The 18500-nt window shown below is 46.8% G+C and overlaps 1 protein-coding gene across 2 annotated transcripts in view; it reads left to right on the top strand.

Moving 5' to 3' along the window:
• The window catches only part of SORCS3 (sortilin related VPS10 domain containing receptor 3), a 648995-nt gene that overhangs the window by 437282 nt on the left and 193213 nt on the right, over nucleotides 1-18500 (top strand). For both annotated transcript variants that reach the window (XM_088447257.1, XM_088447258.1), the window contains exon 12: nucleotides 12520-12637. In XM_088447257.1, the coding sequence (XP_088303383.1) occupies nucleotides 12520-12637 (118 nt within the window). The remainder of the gene's footprint in view (nucleotides 1-12519; nucleotides 12638-18500) is intronic.

The raw sequence follows: 18500 nt of genomic DNA on the forward strand, positions 1-18500 counted from the left end.
GAGGACAGTGTGATTATAGTTATGTAGGATTGGTTGGTGTAGAGATAGTTGGTGTAGGGGAGTGTGGCTGTACTGGTGTACTTGAGGACAGTTTGATTATAGTAATATAAGATGGGTTGGTGTAGAGATAGTTGGTGTAGGGGAGTGTGGCTGTGGTGTTGTATATGAGGACAGTGTGATTATAGTTATGTAGGATGGGTTGCTGTAGAGACAGTTGGTGTAGGGGAGTGCGGCTGTAGCTGTGTACATGAGGACAGTGTGATTATAGTTATGTAGGATGGGTGGGTGTAGAGATAGTTGGTGTAGGGGATTGCGGCTGTAGCTGTGTATATGAGGACAGTGTGATTATAGTAATGTAGAATGGGTCAGTATAGAGATAGTTGGTGTAGGGGAGTGTGGCTGTGGCTGTGTACATGAGGACAGTGTGATTATAGTTATGTAGGATTGGTCGGTGTAGAAACAGTTGGTGTAGGGGAGTGCGGCTGTAGCTGTGTACATGAGGACAGTGTGATTATAGTTATGTAGGAATTGGTCGGTGTAGAGACAGTTGGTGTAGGGGAGTGCGGCTCTAGCTGTGTAGATGATGACAGTGTGATTATAGTAATGTAAGATGGGTTGGTGTAGAGATAGTTGGTGTAGGGGAGTGCGGCTGTGTTGGTGTATATGAGGACAGTGTGATTATAGTAATATAGGATGGGTTGGTGTAGAGACAGTTGGTGCAGGGGAGTGTGGCTGTGGCTGTGTAGATGAGGACAGTGTGATTATAGTTATGTAAGATGGGTTGGTGTAGAGACAGTTGCTGTAGGGGAGTGCGGCTGTGGCTGTGTACATGGGGACAGTGTGATTATAGTTGTGTAGTATTGGTCGGTGTAGAGACAGTTGGTGTAGGGGAGTGTGGCTGTGGCTGTGTAGATGAGGACAGTGTGATTATAGTAATGTAAGATGGGTTGGTATAGAGATAGTTGGTGTAGGGGAGTGCGGCTGTAGCTGTGTACATGAGGACAGTGTGATTATAGTTATTTAGGATTGGTCGGTGTAGAGACAGTTGGTGTAGGGGAGTGCGGCTGGCTGTAGCTGTGTACATGAGGACTGTGTGATTATATTTATGTAGGATTGGTCGGTGTAGAGACAGTTGGTGTAGGGGAGTGCGGCTGTGGCTGTGTAGATGAGGACAGTGATTATAGTAATGTAAGATGGGTTGGTGTAGAGATAGTTGGTGTAGGGGAGTGCGGCTGTATTGGTGTATATGAGGACAGTGTGATTATAGTAATATAGGATGGGTCGCTGTAGAGACAGTTGGTGTAGGGGAGTGTGGCTGTGGCTGTGTAGATGAGGACAGTGTGATTATAGTTATGTAAGATGGGTTGGTGTAGAGACAGTTGGTGTAGGGGAGTGCGGCTGTGGCTGTGTTCATGGGGACAGTGTGATTATAGTTGTGTAGTATTGGTCGGTGTAGAGACAGTTGGTGTAGGGGAGTGTGGCTGTGGCTGTATAGATGAGGACAGTGTGATTATAGTAATGTAAGATGGGTTGGTGTAGAGATAGTTGGTGTAGGGGAGTGCGGCTGTAGCTGTGTATATGAGGACAGTGTGATTATAGTTATGTAGGATTGGTCGGTGTAGAGACAGTTGGTGTAGGGGAGAGCGGCTCTAGCTGTGTAGATGAGGACAGTGTGATTATAGTAATGTAAGATGGGTTGGTGTAGAGATAGTTGGTGTAGGGGAGTGCGGCTGTGTTGGTGTATATGAGGACAGTGTGATTATAGTAATATAGGATGGGTCGGTGTAGAGACAGTTGGTGTAGGGGAGTGTGGCTGTGGCTGTGTAGATGAGGACGGTGTGATTATAGTTATGTAGGATGGGTTGGTGTAGAGACAGTTGGTGTAGGGGAGTGCGGCTGTGGATGTGTACATGAGGACAGTGTGATTGTAGTTGTGTAGGATTGGTCGGTGTAGAGACAGTTGGTGTAGGGGAGTGTGGCTGTGGCTGTTTATATGAGGACAGTGTGATTATAGTAATGTAAGATGGTTTGGTATAGAGATAGTTGGTGTAGGGGAGTGCGGCTGTAGCTGTGTACATGAGGACAGTGTGATTATAGTTATGTAGGATTGGTCGGTGTAGAGACAGTTGGTGTAGGGGAGTGCGGCTGTAGCTGTGTACATGAGGACTGTGTGATTATATTTATGTAGGATTGGTCGGTGTAGAGACAGTTGGTGTAGGGGAGTGCGGCTGTGGCTGTGTACATGAGGACAGTGTGATTATATTTATGTAGGATTGGTCGGTGTAGAGACAGTTGGTGTAGGGGAGTGCGGCTGTGGCTGTGTACATGAGGACAGTGTGATTATAGTAATGTAAGATGGGTTGGTGTAGAGATAGTTGGTGTAGGGGAGTGCGGCTGTGTTGGTGTATATGAGGACAGTGTGATTATAGTAATATAGGATGGGTCGGTGTAGAGACAGTTGGTGTAGGGGAGTGTGGCTTTGGCTGTATAGATGAGGACGGTGTGATTATAGTTATGTAGGATGGGTTGGTGTAGAGATAGTTAGTGTCGGAAGTGCGGCTGTAGCTGTGTACTTGAGGACAGTGTGATTATAGTAATGTAAGATGGGTCGGTTTAGAGATAGATGGTGTAGGGGAGTGCGGCTGTGGTGGTGTATATGAGGACAGTGTGATTATAGTAATATAGGATGGGTCGGTGTAGAGACAGTTGGTGTAGGGGAGTGCGGCTGTGGCTGTGTAGATGAGGACAGTGTGATTATAGTTATGTAGGATTGGTCGGTGTAGAGACAGTTGGTGTAGGGGAGTGCGGCTGTAGCTGTGTACATGAGGACAGTGTGATTATATTTATGTAGGATTGGTCGGTGTAGAGACAGTTGGTGTAGGGGAGTGCGGCTGTGGCTGTGTACATGAGGACAGTGTGATTATAGTTATGTAGGATTGGTCGGTGTAGAGACAGTTGGTGTAGGGGAGTGCGGCTGTAGCTGTGTAGATGAGGACAGTTTGATTATAGTAATGTAAGATGGGTTGGTGTAGAGATAGTTGGTGTAGGGGAGTGCGGCAGTGTTGGTGTATATGAGGACAGTGTGATTATAGTAATATAGGATGGGTCGGTGTAGAGACAGTTGGTGTAGGGGAGTGTGGCTTTGGCTGTATAGATGAGGACGGTGTGATTATGGTTATGTAGGATGGGTTGGTGTAGAGATAGTTGGTGTAGGGGGGTGCGGCTGTAGCTGTGTACTTGAGGACAGTGTGATTATAGTAATGTAAGATGGGTCGGTGTAGAGATAGTTGGTGTAGGGGAGTGCGGCTGTGGTGGTGTATATGAGGACAGTGTGATTATAGTAATATAGGATATGTCGGTGTTGAGACAGTTGGTGTAGGGGAGTTTGGCTGTGGCTGTGTAGATGAGGACAGTGTGATTATAGTTATGTAGGATGGGTCGGTGTAGAGATAGTTGGTGTAGGGGAGTGTGGCTGTGGCTGTGTACATGAGGGCAGTGTGATTTTAGTTATGTATGATGGGTTGGTGTAGAGATATTTGGTGTAGGGGGGTGCGGCTTTGGTGGTGTAGATGAGGACAGTGTGATTATAGTAATGTAAGATGGGTTGGTGTAGAGATAGTTGGTGTAGGGGAGTGCGGCTGTGGTGGCGTATATGAGGACAGTGTGGTTATAGTAATATAGGATGGGTTGGTGTAGAGACAGTTGGTGTAGGGGAGTGTGGCTGTGGCTGTGTAGATGAGGACGGTGTGATTATAGTTATGTAGGATGGGTTGGTGTAGAGATAGTTGGTGTAGGGGGGTGCGGCTGTAGCTGTGTACTTGATGACAGTGTGATTATAGTAATGTAAGATGGGTTGGTGTAGAGATAGTTGGTGTAGGGGAGTGCGGCTGTGGTGGTGTATATGAGGACAGTGTCATTATAGTAATATAGGATGGGTCGGTGTAGAGACAGTTGGTGTTGGGAAGTACGGCTGTAGCTGTGTAGATGAGGCAGTGTGATTATAGTTATGTAGGATGGGTTGGTGTAGAGATAGTTGGTGTAGCAGAGTGTGGCTGTCGTGGTGTATATGAGGACAGTGTGGTTATAATAATATAGGATGGGTTGGTGTAGAGACAGTTGGTGTAGGGGAGTGTGGCTGTGGCTGTGTAGATTAGGACGGTGTGATTATAGTTATGTAGGATGGGTTGGTGTAGAGATAGTTGGTGTAGGGGAGTGCGGCTATGGTGGTGTATATGAGGACAGTGTGATTATAGTAATATAGGATGGGTCGGTGTAGAGACAGTTGGTGTTGGGAAGTACGGCTGTAGCTGTGTAGATGACGACAGTGTGATTATAGTTATGTAGGATGGGTTGGTGTAGAGATAGTTGGTGTAGCAGAGTGTGGATGTCGTGGTGTATATGAGGACAGTGTGGTTATAGTAATATAGGATGGGTTGGTGTAGAGACAGTTGGTGTAGGGGAGTGTGGCTGTGGCTGTGTAGATGAGGACGGTGTGATTATAGTTATGTAGGATGGGTTGGTGTAGAGATAGTTGGTGTAGGGGAGTGCGGCTGTGGTGGTTTATATGAGGACAGTGTGATTATAGTAATATAGGATTGGTCGGTGTAGAGACAGTTGGTGTAGGGGAAAGCGGCTCTAGCTGTGTAGATGAGGACAGTGTGATTATAGTAATGTAAGATGGGTTGGTGTAGAGATAGTTGGTGTAGGGGAGTGCGGCTGTGTTTGTGTATATGAGGACAGTGTGATTATAGTTATGTAGGATGGGTCGGTGTAGAGACAGTTGGTGTAGGGGAGTGTGGCTGTGTAGATGAGGACGGTGTGATTATAGTTATGTAGGATGGGTTGGTGTAGAGACAGTTGGTGTAGGGGAGTGCGGCTGTGTTTGTGTATATGAGGACAGTGTGATTATAGTTATGTAGGATGGGTCGGTGTAGAGACAGTTGGTGTAGGGGAGTGTGGCTGTGGCTGTGTAGATGAGGACGGTGTGATTATAGTTATGTAGGATGGGTTGGTGTAGAGACAGTTGGTGTAGGGGAGTGCGGCTGTGGCTGTGTACATGGGACAGTGTGATTATAGTTGTGTAGGATTGGTCGCTGTAGAGACAGTTGGTGTAGGGGAGTGTGGCTTTGGCTGTATAGATGAGGACGGTGTGATTACAGTTATGTAGGATGGGTTGGTGTAGAGATAGTTGGTGTAGGGGGGTGCGGCTGTAGCTGTGTACTTGAGGACAGTGTGATTATAGTAATATAGGATGGGTCGGTGTAGAGACAGTTGGTGTAGGGGAGTGTGACTGTGGCTGTGTAGATGAGGACAGTGTGATTATAGTTATGTAGGATGGGTCGGTGTAGAGATAGTAGGTGTAGGGGAGTGCGGCTGTGGCTGTGTAGATGAGGACAGAGTGATTATAGTTATGTAGGATGGGTCGGTGTAGAGATAGTTGGTGTAGGGTAGTGCAGCTGTGGCTGTGTAGATGAGGACAGTGTGATTATAGTTATATAGGATGGGTCGGTGTAGAGATAGTTGGTGTAGGAGAGTGTGGCTGTGGCTATGTAGATGAGGACAGTGTGATTATAGTTATGTAGGATGGGTTGGTGTAGAGATAGTTGGTGTAGGGGAGTGCGACTGTGGCTGTGTACATGAGGACAGTGTGATTATAGTTATGTAGGATGGGTCGGTGTAGAGACAGTTGGTGTAGGGGAGAGTGGCTGTGGTGGTGTATATGAGAACAGTGTGATTATAGTTATGTAGGATGGGTTGGTGTAGAGATAGTTGGTGTAGGGGAAAGTGGCTGTGGTGTTGTATATGAGGATGGTGTGATTGTAGTTGTGTAGGATTGGTCGGTGTAGAGACAGTTGGTGTAGGGGAGTGTGGCTGTGGCTGTATATATGAGGACAGTGTGATTATAGTAATGTAAGATGGGTTGGTATAGAGATAGTTGGTGTAGGGGAGTGCGGCTGTAGCTGTGTAGATGAGGATAGTGTGATTATAGTTATGTAGGATTGGTCAGTGTAGAGACAGTTGGTGTAGGGGAGTACAGCTGTAGCTGTGTATATGAGGACAGTGTGATTATAGTAATATAGGATGGGTTGGTGTAGGGGAGTGTGGCTGTGGCTGTGTAGATGAGGACAGTGTGATTACAGTTTTGTAGGATGGGTTGGTGTAGAGATAGTTGGTGTAGGGGAATACGGCTGTGGCTGTGTAGATGAGGACAGTGTGATTATAGTAATGTAAGATGGGTCGGTGAAGAGATAGTTGGTATAGGGGAGTTTGGCTGTAGCTGTGTAGATGAGGACAGTGTGATTATAGTTATGTAAGATGGGTTGGTGTAGAGATAGTTTGTGTAGGAGAGTGTGGCTGTGGTGGTGTATACGAGGACTGTGTGATTATAGTTAAGTAGGATGGGTTGGTGTAGAGATAGTTGTTGTAGGGGAGTGCGGCTGTGGCTGTGTACATGCGGACAGTGTGATTATAGTAATGTAGAGTGATTATAATAATGTAGGATGGTTCGTTGTAGAGATCGTTGGTGCAGGGGAGTGTGACTGTAGCTGTGTACATGAGGACAATGTGATTATAGTTATGTAGGATGGGTTGGTGTAGAGACAGTTGGTGTAGAGGAGTGTGGCTGTAGCTGTGTAGATGAGGACAGTGTGATTATAGTTATGTAGGATGGGTTGGTGTAGAGATAGTTGGTGTAGGGGAGTGTGGCTGTGGCTGTGTAGATGAGGACAGTGTGATTATAGTAATGTAGGATGGGTCGGTGTAGAGATTGTTGGTGTAGGGGAGTGCGACTGTGGTGGTGTATATGAGGACAGTGTGATTATAGTCATGTAGGATGGGTTGATATAGAGATAGTTGAGTACGAATAATCATCTGCTCTTAATTAACAACTACTGACTGCTTATTAATATGATCCTACTCAAAATGTGTGCTTACCTAGTCAGTCAGTCAGTCAGGGTTTTCGGAATTACAATCTTGCCCACTTACTGTAGGAAGCTGGTAGATCTGCTGCAGAGGTGACAGGAGAAGACACATATGGCCTGATTCAGACACGGTCACAAGCGCTGAGCGCTCGCAGCCGGGTCGATGGTGGCCCAGAGCGCATGCGCGCGACGGAGCTGGCTCCGTCGTGCGCATGCGTGAGGCCCGGATAGCGGCAGGCAATCCCTCGCTCCGGGTCTCGTACCAAAGGGGGCGTGCTGTCGATGTTGAGTGATGTCAGTGGAAGAGATTTCGGCTCTGTTAGAGCCGAAAGCTCTTTGGGGCTTGCGGCCATGAGACCCTACCACAAGGGTCTTTTTGCAAGTCCGATGGTCGCGATGGTCTTGATCATCGTGACCATCATCATGGCCGCTCGCTATAGCTGTGGGTGGTCACCCACAGCTATGCGAGCGGCCAGGAGGCTATTCTAAAAAAAAAAAAGACCGGCCCTGATTCAGAACGAGCGCTCTGCCAGAGCAACCGGCTCTGAATCAGGGCCATAGTACGGGATTGGGCCGGTCTGGGGGTCCATACCTGTGACAGAGGCACCAGCATTGGGTGGCCACACCTCCTTCAGTGGCAATTGGAGCACAGCTTCTATGGATGGGACTCCAAAGTTCCACCACTTGTTGTGGTCATGACCTGAAATGTGCAGTGTTTCTCATTAACACCTATCATGTGCTCCATATACAATATACTCATTGCTCCAGCTACCGTAACTGGCAGATATTTGCCCTTATAGTTTGTTTAGCAGTGATGGACGCAGACTTGCGTCTCCTTTTTTGGCTAACCAGGCTCATAAGCAGGACGGTAATATCTTGTGGAAGGTGGGGCAGCATAGAAATCAATTGGGTCGATTCAATTCAGCGGGAGCTATACATACACTGCACTATGTATGGCTGGGCCTGTACAGAGGAGTATTATTATTATTATTATTATCCTTTATTTATATGGCGCCACAAGTGTTCCGCAGCGCCTTACAAAGTACATAAACAAATTATTTGACAACTGACTTCCAGTACAAAATAGGACAAGGACATGGATAATATACATTGATACATTAGTGACCATAACACCTATGCAACAGAGCGTAAGCAACCAAGTGTTAGGTGCCCTGGTGGGGGGTAAGAAGTAGGTGAAAGTAAAGTATGGAGAAGCACAAGAGGGTAGAGGCCCTGCTCGTAAGAGCTTACATTCTAAAGAGGAGGGGCAGACAAACAGGCGTGACACAGATGGGGTAAACGGAGGAAGGAGCATGTTGCAGCAAGTTAGGATGGGAGCTGGAAGGCTTTGATGAAGTAGTGGGTCTTGAGAGCCCGTTTGAAGGTTTGTAAAGAGGAGGAGAGTCTGATAGGGAGAGGGAGAGAGTTCCAAAGGTCAGGAGCAGCACGGGCAAATCTTGGAGGTGGGAGTGGGAGGAAGTAATCAGTTGGCATGAGAGGCGGTGTGCATTTGTTGAGCGAAGGGGGTGGCCAGGAGTGAAGGGAGATGAGGTCAAAGTTGTAAATGGGAGAGGAATGGGTGAGGGCTATGTAAGCAAGTGTGAGAACCTTGAATTGGGTTCCAAAAGGGAAGGGGAGTCAGTGGAGGGCTTGTAGGAGAGGGGAGGCAGATGTAGAGCGTTTGGAGAGGAAGATGAGCCGAGCAGCAGCATTGAGGACAGACTGGAGAGGAGAGAGATGGGAGTTGGGGAGGCCAGATAGGAGAAGGTTACAGTAGCCCAATCTGGATATGACCAGTGAGTGTATGAGGGTTTTGGTGGCATCCTGGGTGAGAAAGGGTCTAATCTTGGAAATATTTTTGAGATGGAAATGACAGGACTGTGAGAGGCTCTGGATATGTGGTTTGTAGGAGAGGGAGGAGTCCAGGATAACTCCAAGACAGCGCACTTTGGGGCTAGAAGAGATAGTTGATCCGTCACTTGTTAAAGAAATAGTGGGAAGTGAGGTTATGTTGGGGGGTGGGAAAATTATCAGCTCAGTCTTAGACATATTAAGTTTAAGAAATCGCTGGCACATCCAGGAAGAAATAGCAGAGAGACAGAGAAAAATTGTGCTCACAATACCAGGAGCGGCATCACTGCTATAGATGGCTCTATATAATATACATATACTGGAAAGATTGTTGAGCCTTTGCCCTGTACTTATTTTAAAGCCATTTTAGCTTTACTAAATTTATAAAATCTTTCCACTGCCTTACAAGACATGCTTGGCCTAGTAGTTCAACAACCGCTGGAGTACAGCAGGGTGCTACCTTTGCAGTTATTAGTAATTTTTTAGAATATTATCTATTGTCTTGTGTACTGTACACTTTCTTAGGAGCGCAGACATAATAACTGCGTCTTCTCACCCAGTATAATCTGCCCTCTGATTTGTATTCCCGACCAGAGCCGTAACTAGACTTTTTGGTGCCCTGTGCCAGAAAGAGCATTGGCGCCCCCCTCATTTTTAAGAGGGACATAATGCACCCAAAAAAGGGCCATGGCTTCATGGGGAAGGGCCAGGGAAGAGATAGGAGAGTGTATAGAAGTTTTGTTTGTTGAGTTTTGCACAGGACAGATCTAAAAGGGGTTAGTGTGGGATTTATTTATTAACACCACCCTGGTATGTTCATATTGACAGAGAAAAAATGGCGTGGTGATCGGTATAGTTCAACTAATTCAGTTTGCAACACCAAAATTTGTATAATACATTTTCAAAGTTGGCGGTGCTCCCCAGAGTCAGAACAACTGACATGATATATAGGCGAAGAGAGAAAGAAGACTCTTTTTTGGGGGCACTCAGATTGTATGTGAAAAAATTATTAAGATCTAACTTTTAATAGTTATAGTTCTAAAATATAGGTTTTACACGAAAAAGACATATAACACATATAAATACAAACAATAATTGCCGGTAGAGGAAACTATAAGAGACATACACACTTAAATGAGTGATGCAATCTGGGTGACGGCGAATATTCAAAGACAATAGTCAGTCCATTCATGGTATTGCTCACAATGTGTACTGACAAGATATAATTACACTCAATAATGAGTAAGTAAGTACGAGCAACCACGGATATAAATAGCATTAGAATCCGTAGGGTAATAATTGATATATAGGTACAAGATCAAGATATATGTTGATACTATATATCAAAAAAAACTCCTAAAGAACGGCAAACACAGATAATACAAAATAACATGTACACACAATACCTTCCCGCTCTGATTAAACCTAGGTATGCTGGGTTATATCAATGAAATATGCAATTGCATGTTATATCATGGTGCCCGGTAATCCAAGTCCAAGTATAGTAGGTAGATAATCTCACCAAGGACAGCAATGGCAGCTGATGTCAAGAACTACTTCCTCGTAAATTGCTAGTTTATTTCAACACAAAGGTGATATACTTCACACACCGCAACAAATAGAGTAAATTACTTGGATGTTTATATCCCACCTCCTAAAAGAATAGGGGTATACGGCAGATTGTCACCTAAAAGAATGGACAAATTAAATAATGCAATATCAAAGAATATGGTGAGTAAATGCAGCAAACACAAATTGCTGAGTAATAATGGGGTGACACATATGTGACCGTATGTGTCAAGAGATCATCTAAAATGTAAGAAAAAGGTGGACAGAGTCTGTCCCCCCCCTTCTGCTGTCACTGTGTCTTGTACAGAACAGAGGACATGGGATGAGAGAGTGGGGTTGGCAGCTGGTAGGAAGGAAGGGGTGTGAGCACTTCTGCTGTCACCGTGTCTTGTACAGAACAGAGGACATGGGATGAGAGAGTGGGGTTGGCAGCTGGTAGGAAGGAAGGGGTATGAGCACTTCTGCTGTCACCGTGTCTTGTACAGAACAGAGGACATGGGATGAGAGAGTGGGGTTGGCAGCTGGTAGGAAGGAAGGGGTATGAGCACTTCTGCTGTCACCGTGTCTTGTACAGAACAGAGGACATGGGATGAGAGAGTGGGGTTGGCAGCTGGTAGGAAGGAAGGGGTATGAGCACTTCTGCTGTCAGTGTGCGCAAACCCTGGCTATCCTGATATCCAGAAACATTGCAGGACAGGCAGGGCCGGTCGGCTGATGAGAGAGTGCGAAGGAGATATAGGATACAATGTGTAAAGTAATACAATACAATAAAATCACAAATATGGAGAACTTAATTGTGCTCTAACTGAGCTGTGGCTGCCTGTATAATATCCGTTTGGCGATCCGGAATTCAAGGTTTATCATAGATGCATTTATAACTGCTGAGCATGCGGTGGAAATTAGTATGCCAAAAAAGGATTGATGACTGTCCCCAGCGTTTTATAATTATATATCTCCGTTATAGTGATACCTATTAAGAGATTTTGTTCCTTAGTGAGCTATATGATACTGAGTACCTGCTAACCTCTGCTCTGCGGGAGATAGCTACGAGTCCTGAACAGGTGAAGTGCAGTCGCCGGACAGCTCCGTGGGATAACCGCGTGTGGGGAAATCCAAGTGATTCAAGCGGCTGCTCAGAGCAGCTTGTGCGGGAGTGTAGCCGTGGAGGGCGGGCAGTCTCTGCTGCCGGTCAGGTGAGGTGAGGTGTAGGGGAAATCCCGTGTGCACGTCTGCTGGGAGGGTGCCCTGCCTTCCGGATCACATGACCATAGGTGACGACGTACGTTTCGCCTTCAGGGAGGCTTGTCCACATCCAGTCTTCTTTCTCTCTTCGCCTATATAAGTGACAGGAGAGGCCAGGAGATGCTGGGGATGAAACAAGAGGAAGCTACAAGCAAGAATGATAATAAACAGAAATTTGACAGGCCCAAACAGCACCCCCTGACCTGTGGTGCCCTGTGCGATGGCACCGGCCGCACTACCCTAGTTACAGCCCTGTTCCCGACTGTTGCCATAATCAGAAATACCTGGATAAAAAAGCACAGTAGAATACATATACTAATATTAAACTGCTGGATACAAGAGTAAGATCCTTAGTCTGTTCAACCCCCTGGAGACTTAAATGTAAAGAACATTATAGCCTGAAGTTATAACACCAGTTCTTAAAACAAAACTTTTATTCTTATTTATTTTAAAGCTGACGGTTACACTTCAAAAGTACAGGTTGAGTCTCCCATTTCCAAAATGCTTGGGACCAGGGGTATTTTCCATATCTGAATATTCCGTATTTTGGAATATTTGCATAAAATAATGAGATATCTTGGGAATGGGACCCAAATCTGAACACAGAATGCATTTATGTTTTATATACACCTTATACACACAGCCTGCAGGTAATTGTATACAATATTTTCAATAAGTTTGTGGCTCAAACAAACTTTGTGTACATACATGAAATTCATTTATCTTTCATATACACTTTATACACAAAGCCTGAAGGTAATTCTATGCAATAGTTTTAATAATTTTGTGCTTTAAACAAAATTTGTGTACATTGAACCATCAAAAATCAAAGGTGCAAATTATCTCCGTATTTCGGAATATTTGGATATGGGAGACTCAACCTGTACAATTATTTGTGCAGAGCGTAACTTTGTTTCTTGCATGTGTTTTGTTGCAGCGTCTTCGGACACTTCAGCCTCCTATCAGAGTGGCAGCTGGTGAAGGTGGACTATAAATCCATTTTTGGACGGAAGTGCAGTGAGAACGATTTTGAAAACTGGCACTTGCACAACCAGGTATGATGTTCCCTTCTACAACTGGCGCTCAGGTTTCTCCGTTCCGGATCCAGTTTATTCACTGGTGTGTCTAGAGGGGTTTAATGGGGCCTGAATTGCATCGGGTCAAGAAATGTTTTCCAAGAAGCCAAAACAGAGAGACACATAATATAATAACCACCAGGGTATTGTCATTCCGACTGTGTTCCTGTTTCGGAGTTTTGAGCAAATGTAAAACTAAAAATAAAAAAATTTGCTTTTGGACTAACCATGTTGCAATCAGTCTTATAACTAGCTGGCACTGCGCCGTGTGCTGGCCACTCCCCTGACATTATGATGTCACATTGAGGGGGCAGGGCTGCCAGCCCAGTGACCTACAGCACTGATGGGAGTGTCCTGAGGACACTGCGGGAGGGTGGACACGCTGCCTTTTGCATGTCTGGAGCGTCCAAATGGCGCTCCGTGCGGCACTGCAGCTAGGGTCCAGACGGCAGTGTCCCGTTACAGGCACCTGCTAGCCAGAAACTAGGGCTGTTGGGCTCTCTGTGTGACTGCACCGCTGGCACAACCCTAGTTAGGGCCCTGGTTGCAATGCAATGGGTACAAAATGCAATTCTGTTTTTGCACGCTGGGAAAATACCAGCTGCTGTTGCATGTAGCCCACAAACACTGGCCAGCTTTAAGCTAGGACATGCCCCCTCTCGCCTCTAACATTCTACTGTACATACGCCCCATCTGCAGTGCAACATGGTGTCTCCCAGGTGCAAATTGCTCATTGTTTTTGTTTGCTTCTAACTTTGAATCAGGCCCTGTGTAATTGTTCTTTAATGCTGTTTGTAGACTTTTACGCCAAATAGTTTGAATCGTTAGTTTGTGTCTCTTTCCCATAACAACTACTTATGTTTGGTGTAAAAGCCTGAAGGATATTTCTGTACTCGGAGTTAAGTTGCCCACATGGGCGGATTTGGTCTCTGGGCTGAAACACAAAGCGACAGGACGACTGTCCAGCTTGGCACACGCAAGGCTGATAAAGTCACCCTCCGATTGCCATCGTTACCTTTTACCATAATGATGTATGGTAATCTGATTCTGGCCTGGATTATTATAAAACTTGGTGTTTGTTTTGAGACAACAAGAGATGATATCACCAATAGTAACTGGCCCCATATTACCGCATGTGGCTCCTCCTACAACCCCCATGAACCCAAATCTGTACGTGCAAAGTAACACCTAAACACTCCAGTCCCAATCCTCTTACTATCCTCAGAGCCACCGCCTACACAAGTGCTCCTGTACCGCTGACCAGCAAACCAAGGAAATCTAATTCCAGTACTGAGGTTCCCCACTGCAGATTATCCTGTCTCCTTCCTGTGAAGCCCTCCCTGTTACTGAGGTCCCCCACTGCAGATTATCCTGTCTCCTTCCTGTGATGCCCTCCCTGTTACTGAGGTCCCCCACTGCAGATTATCCTGTCTCCTTCCTGTGATGCCCTCCCTGTTACTGAGGTCCCCCACTGCAGATTATCCTGTTTCCTTCCTGTGATGCCCTCCCTGTTACTGAGGTCCCCCACTACATATTATCCTGTCTCCTTCCTGTGATGCCCTCCCTGTTACTGAGATCCCCCACTGCAGATTATCCTGTCTCCTTCCTGTGATGCCCTCCCTGTTTCTGAGGCCCCCCACTGCAGATTATCCTGTCTCCTTCCTGTGATGCCCTCCCTGTTACTGTGGTCCTCCACTGCAGATTATCCTGTCTCCTTCCTGTGATGCCCTCCCTGTTACTGAGGTCCCCCACTGCAGATTATCCTGTCTCCTTCCTGTGATGCCCTCCCTGTTACTGAGGTCCCCCACTGCAGATTATCCTGTCTCCTTCCTGTGATGCCCTCCCTGTTACTGAGGTCCCCCACTACAGATTATCCTGTCTCCTTCCTGTGATGCCCTCCCTGTTACTGGGGTCCCCCACTGCAGATTATCCTGTCTCCTTCCTGTGATGCCCTCCCTGTTACTGAGGTCCCCCACTGCATAATTATCCTGTCTCCTTCCTGTGATGCCCTCCCTGTTACTGAGGTCCCCCACTGCAGATTATCCTGTCTCCTTCCTGTGATGCCCTCCCTGTTACTGAGGTCCCCCACTGCAGATTATCCTGTCTCCTTCCTGTGATGCCCTCCCTGTTACTGTGGTCCTCCACTGCAGATTATCCTGTCTCCTTCCTGTGATACCCTCCCTGTTACTGTGGTCCTCCACTGCAGATTATCCTGTCTCCTTCCTGTGATGCCCTCCCTGTTACTGAGGTCCCCCACTGCAGATTATCCTGTCTCCTTCCTGTGATGCCCTCCCTGTTACTGAGTTCCCCCACTGCAGATTATCCTGTCTCCTTCCTGTGATGGCCTCCCTGTTACTGAGGTCCCCCACTGCAGATTATCCTGTCTCCTTCCTGTGATGCCCTCCCTGTTACTGAGGTCCCCCACTGCAGATTATCCTGTCTCCTTCCTGTGATGCCCTCCCTGTTACTGAGGTCCCCCACTGCAGATTATCCTGTCTCCTTCCTGTGATGCCCTCCTTGTTACTGAGGTCCCCCACTGCAGATTATCCTGTCTCCTTCCTGTGATGCCCTCCCTGTTACTGAGGTCCCCCACTACAGATTATCCTGTCTCCTTCCTGTGATGGCCTCCCTGTTACTGAGGTCCCCCACTACAGATTATCCTGTCTCCTTCCTGTGATGGCCTCCCTGTTACTGAGGTCCCCCACTGCAGATTATCCTGTCTCCTTCCTGTGATGGCCTCCCTGTTACTGAGGTCCCCCACTGCAGATTATCCTGTCTCCTTCCTGTGATGCCCTCCCTGTTGCAAAGCAAAACTACTTTAAATCCCTAATATCTACCTAGTCTACCAACTCTCATCCCCCAATCCTTAGATGGCTACTTTTGCCACTCCCAACTCCCTTCTTTACTCACAACTTCATCACTGACTCTGGAGGCTTAGCTGACGCCATAGAGCAATAGTTCTCCTCTTGCCATAAATGCACACCATCTTTCCCTCCACTCACCTATCACCCCAGGTGGTGTCTGTCCCATTGCTGAGGACAATGTATCGCCCTCCTCTCTTACGGCTACACCCGACCTGTCTCCTCGGCCACATTTTCTGCCCCCCTCCATTGCGGCTTTGCCTTTTGTCTCCAGACATGCACTCATCTCCCCATCCTCAGCAAACCATTGTACGTCGTTGCCCTGCCCAGCTTCTCAACTCTCTACACTGAATCTCCTACTCTCTACCCTCCGCTGAGACAGCCATTACTAAATCGTCCAACAATCTCTTCACGGCTAAATCGAATAGTCACCTTCTCCCCCCTCATCCTTTGTGCCACATTCAGGGGTACAGTCACCCAAGCTACAGTGGTCTCCCGTACACACTGCACTCAGGGCTGGATTCAGAGATGGACGCTAATGCAATTTTCACGCAGATCGAGCGATTGTTTGCCATTGCGAATGCACCGCACCGCAAGTGCGCTGCTAAGCGAGTGTCAGACTGCCAGAGTTTGGGGGTGGTAATGAGGAGTGGTCACAAATGCAGGTGTTTCAACGCCGTTACATGAGCGTGCATAAATTAGCGATTGGATACGCAGCTCTGCGTGTCAGAAGAGCATACAAGGCTGCGGCAGGTCAGACCTGCTGCAAGGTAAGATGGTCGCCGATGTGCTTTGACGTTACCGATGTTTACGTAGGTATGCGTCGTCCCACGCAGGTGAGAAGGCAGCAGTGGACGTCTTTATGCTCAGGTGATCTTTGATAACCTAACATTTGCATATTTTCGCAGCTTCCTTGCGGACGAAAACGCAGTTGCATCGCACTCTGAATCAGGCCCTCAGTTTGCAATTCTTTTATATTAAAAAGATGCGTCAGTGACCTAAATGCCATTTATACTGTAATTGGGTTACTAGTGTCTAAGATCTATATATTTGTCTTTTATTATTTGTTTTTATGCAAAATACACTTTAGTTTTGTCCTGAATTCTAACATATTTTGTAGCCTGATGTCCGGGAACTGATTTACCATCTGGACAGCGAGTGCTGGAATTCTTAAACGCAGAAACGTCTCACTTATATCTCCAGTAACTGCATTCTAATAAGGAGCTTGTAACGCCACTCGCCCCTCACCTCCCTTGTATTAATATAGATAATAATGAATATTCTAATAATCCAGTCTATATAATTACACTTCAGGAGCCATATAAGATGTTACATGGCACAAATCCTTATTATCTGGGTTTGAGAAGTGAATTTGATGAATAGCAGCAAATAAAATGCAAACAGGAATTCATTGCCACAGATTAAATAAACCTGGCATAATGCTTGAAATCATCGATGGTTTATGGCCAATGTTGAATACTTTTACCATCAATGGTAGAGCCAATAGTTTTCTGCCATCGATGGATGAGTGAAAGTCTATCTTTTTTTTCCGTACGGGACATCGCATAGTCCCGGTGCCCGCTAAGCCCCGTCCCTGTTTTTGATTGGCCCACAGCCCGTCGTTCCCCACCGCAGCGGTAGTCATCGAGGGGTGCAAACCATCAATGGTTCACAATAGATGGTTTTTGTGCCATCAATGGTACCCACCGATGGACCCATCGATGGACACCCCTCTGATGGCCTTCCCTAATTGGACCTGTTCCTGAGTCTGACGCATCGGTGATGTTGGGCACAGTGAAGCGATTTTTTTCTCTTTTGTTCTGCGCCCATCTGCGGATTCTGTATTCAGTGGGAGTTGCGATTCAGGAGACGTATGGACTGAAAATCTATTGGGCGTTCCTGGGAAGTGACTTAGCGAACGCACAGAGATGTTCCGTCTTATGGGCATGTCGCTGATAGTGCTTACAGACAGTGACGCAGAATTGTTCACATAGGGGCCACATTCAGATGGATAATGGGAGTGTCGGAGGTGTGTCGTGGAAAGCGGTTCCGTATAAAGACGCTCACATAGGCGGCCATACTGAGACGGAGAAACTGCGCCTACCATAGGGTGCAAGTTTCGATAATGCGACCGATGATTGTATCTAAAAATGCACCAAGCGGTATTAAAGCATCTGAAGACGCTCACAGTTAGCGCCTCTGGGCCTGATTTAGCAAGGAATGCAGTTGCTTATAGGCACGCAATCGGCTGACTGTTGCTTTCTGTGCATGCGATCGGGATACGCAGACCCATGGCAGTGACTGACAGGAAGCGCCGATTGTGGGTGGTGAATTATCCACGGTGATACCATACGTAGCCTGAGGTCTGACCGGCCTTACCTATGCGTATGGCTCCGATGTTACCGATTGTTTCGCTATGTTGGCAAAGTATACGGATGTGAGTAAGGGGAAGTGGGCGTCCTTATGTCAGGCTGTGATTACATTACATATGCAGACATTTACATATCACCGCTGATATTAGCGCGTATAAGCAGAGTAGTGATCCGTAGTGAATCAGGCTCTCAGTCCTTGTACATGCTGACGCACATCTGTACCCCAGGGAAGGGCTTGTAGCGGTATTTGCATAGAGTCACAGACGCGTACACAGACGCGGCATCATGTGCCCGATGCTGCATTTGCCACATCATTTATGCTCAAAAAAGCATATTTAGGTCACATGCTGCTGCGTACACATCGCATTCCTACACCAGTAGTCTATGCGCCAGATTTGCGCCAGGCGTACGGCATAAACACGTACGCTCATGCTTTTAACCATGTGGCTTTCTTCTTACTGTACTGGCTGTGCCCTTTCCATCTCACCTCTGCCATCCAACCCCCAGCGCTCGTATCAGATTCATGCCCATCCGCATCTGAGGGCCCGATTCAGACCCGCTCGCTAGTATGTGTTCGCACGCAGGCAGCCGATGTTTGCATTGTGCGCA

Source organism: Taudactylus pleione, unplaced genomic scaffold (assembly GCF_031769625.1).
Source record: "Taudactylus pleione unplaced genomic scaffold, aTauple2 ptg000425l, whole genome shotgun sequence".
Classification (NCBI taxonomy): domain Eukaryota; kingdom Metazoa; phylum Chordata; class Amphibia; order Anura; family Myobatrachidae; genus Taudactylus; species Taudactylus pleione.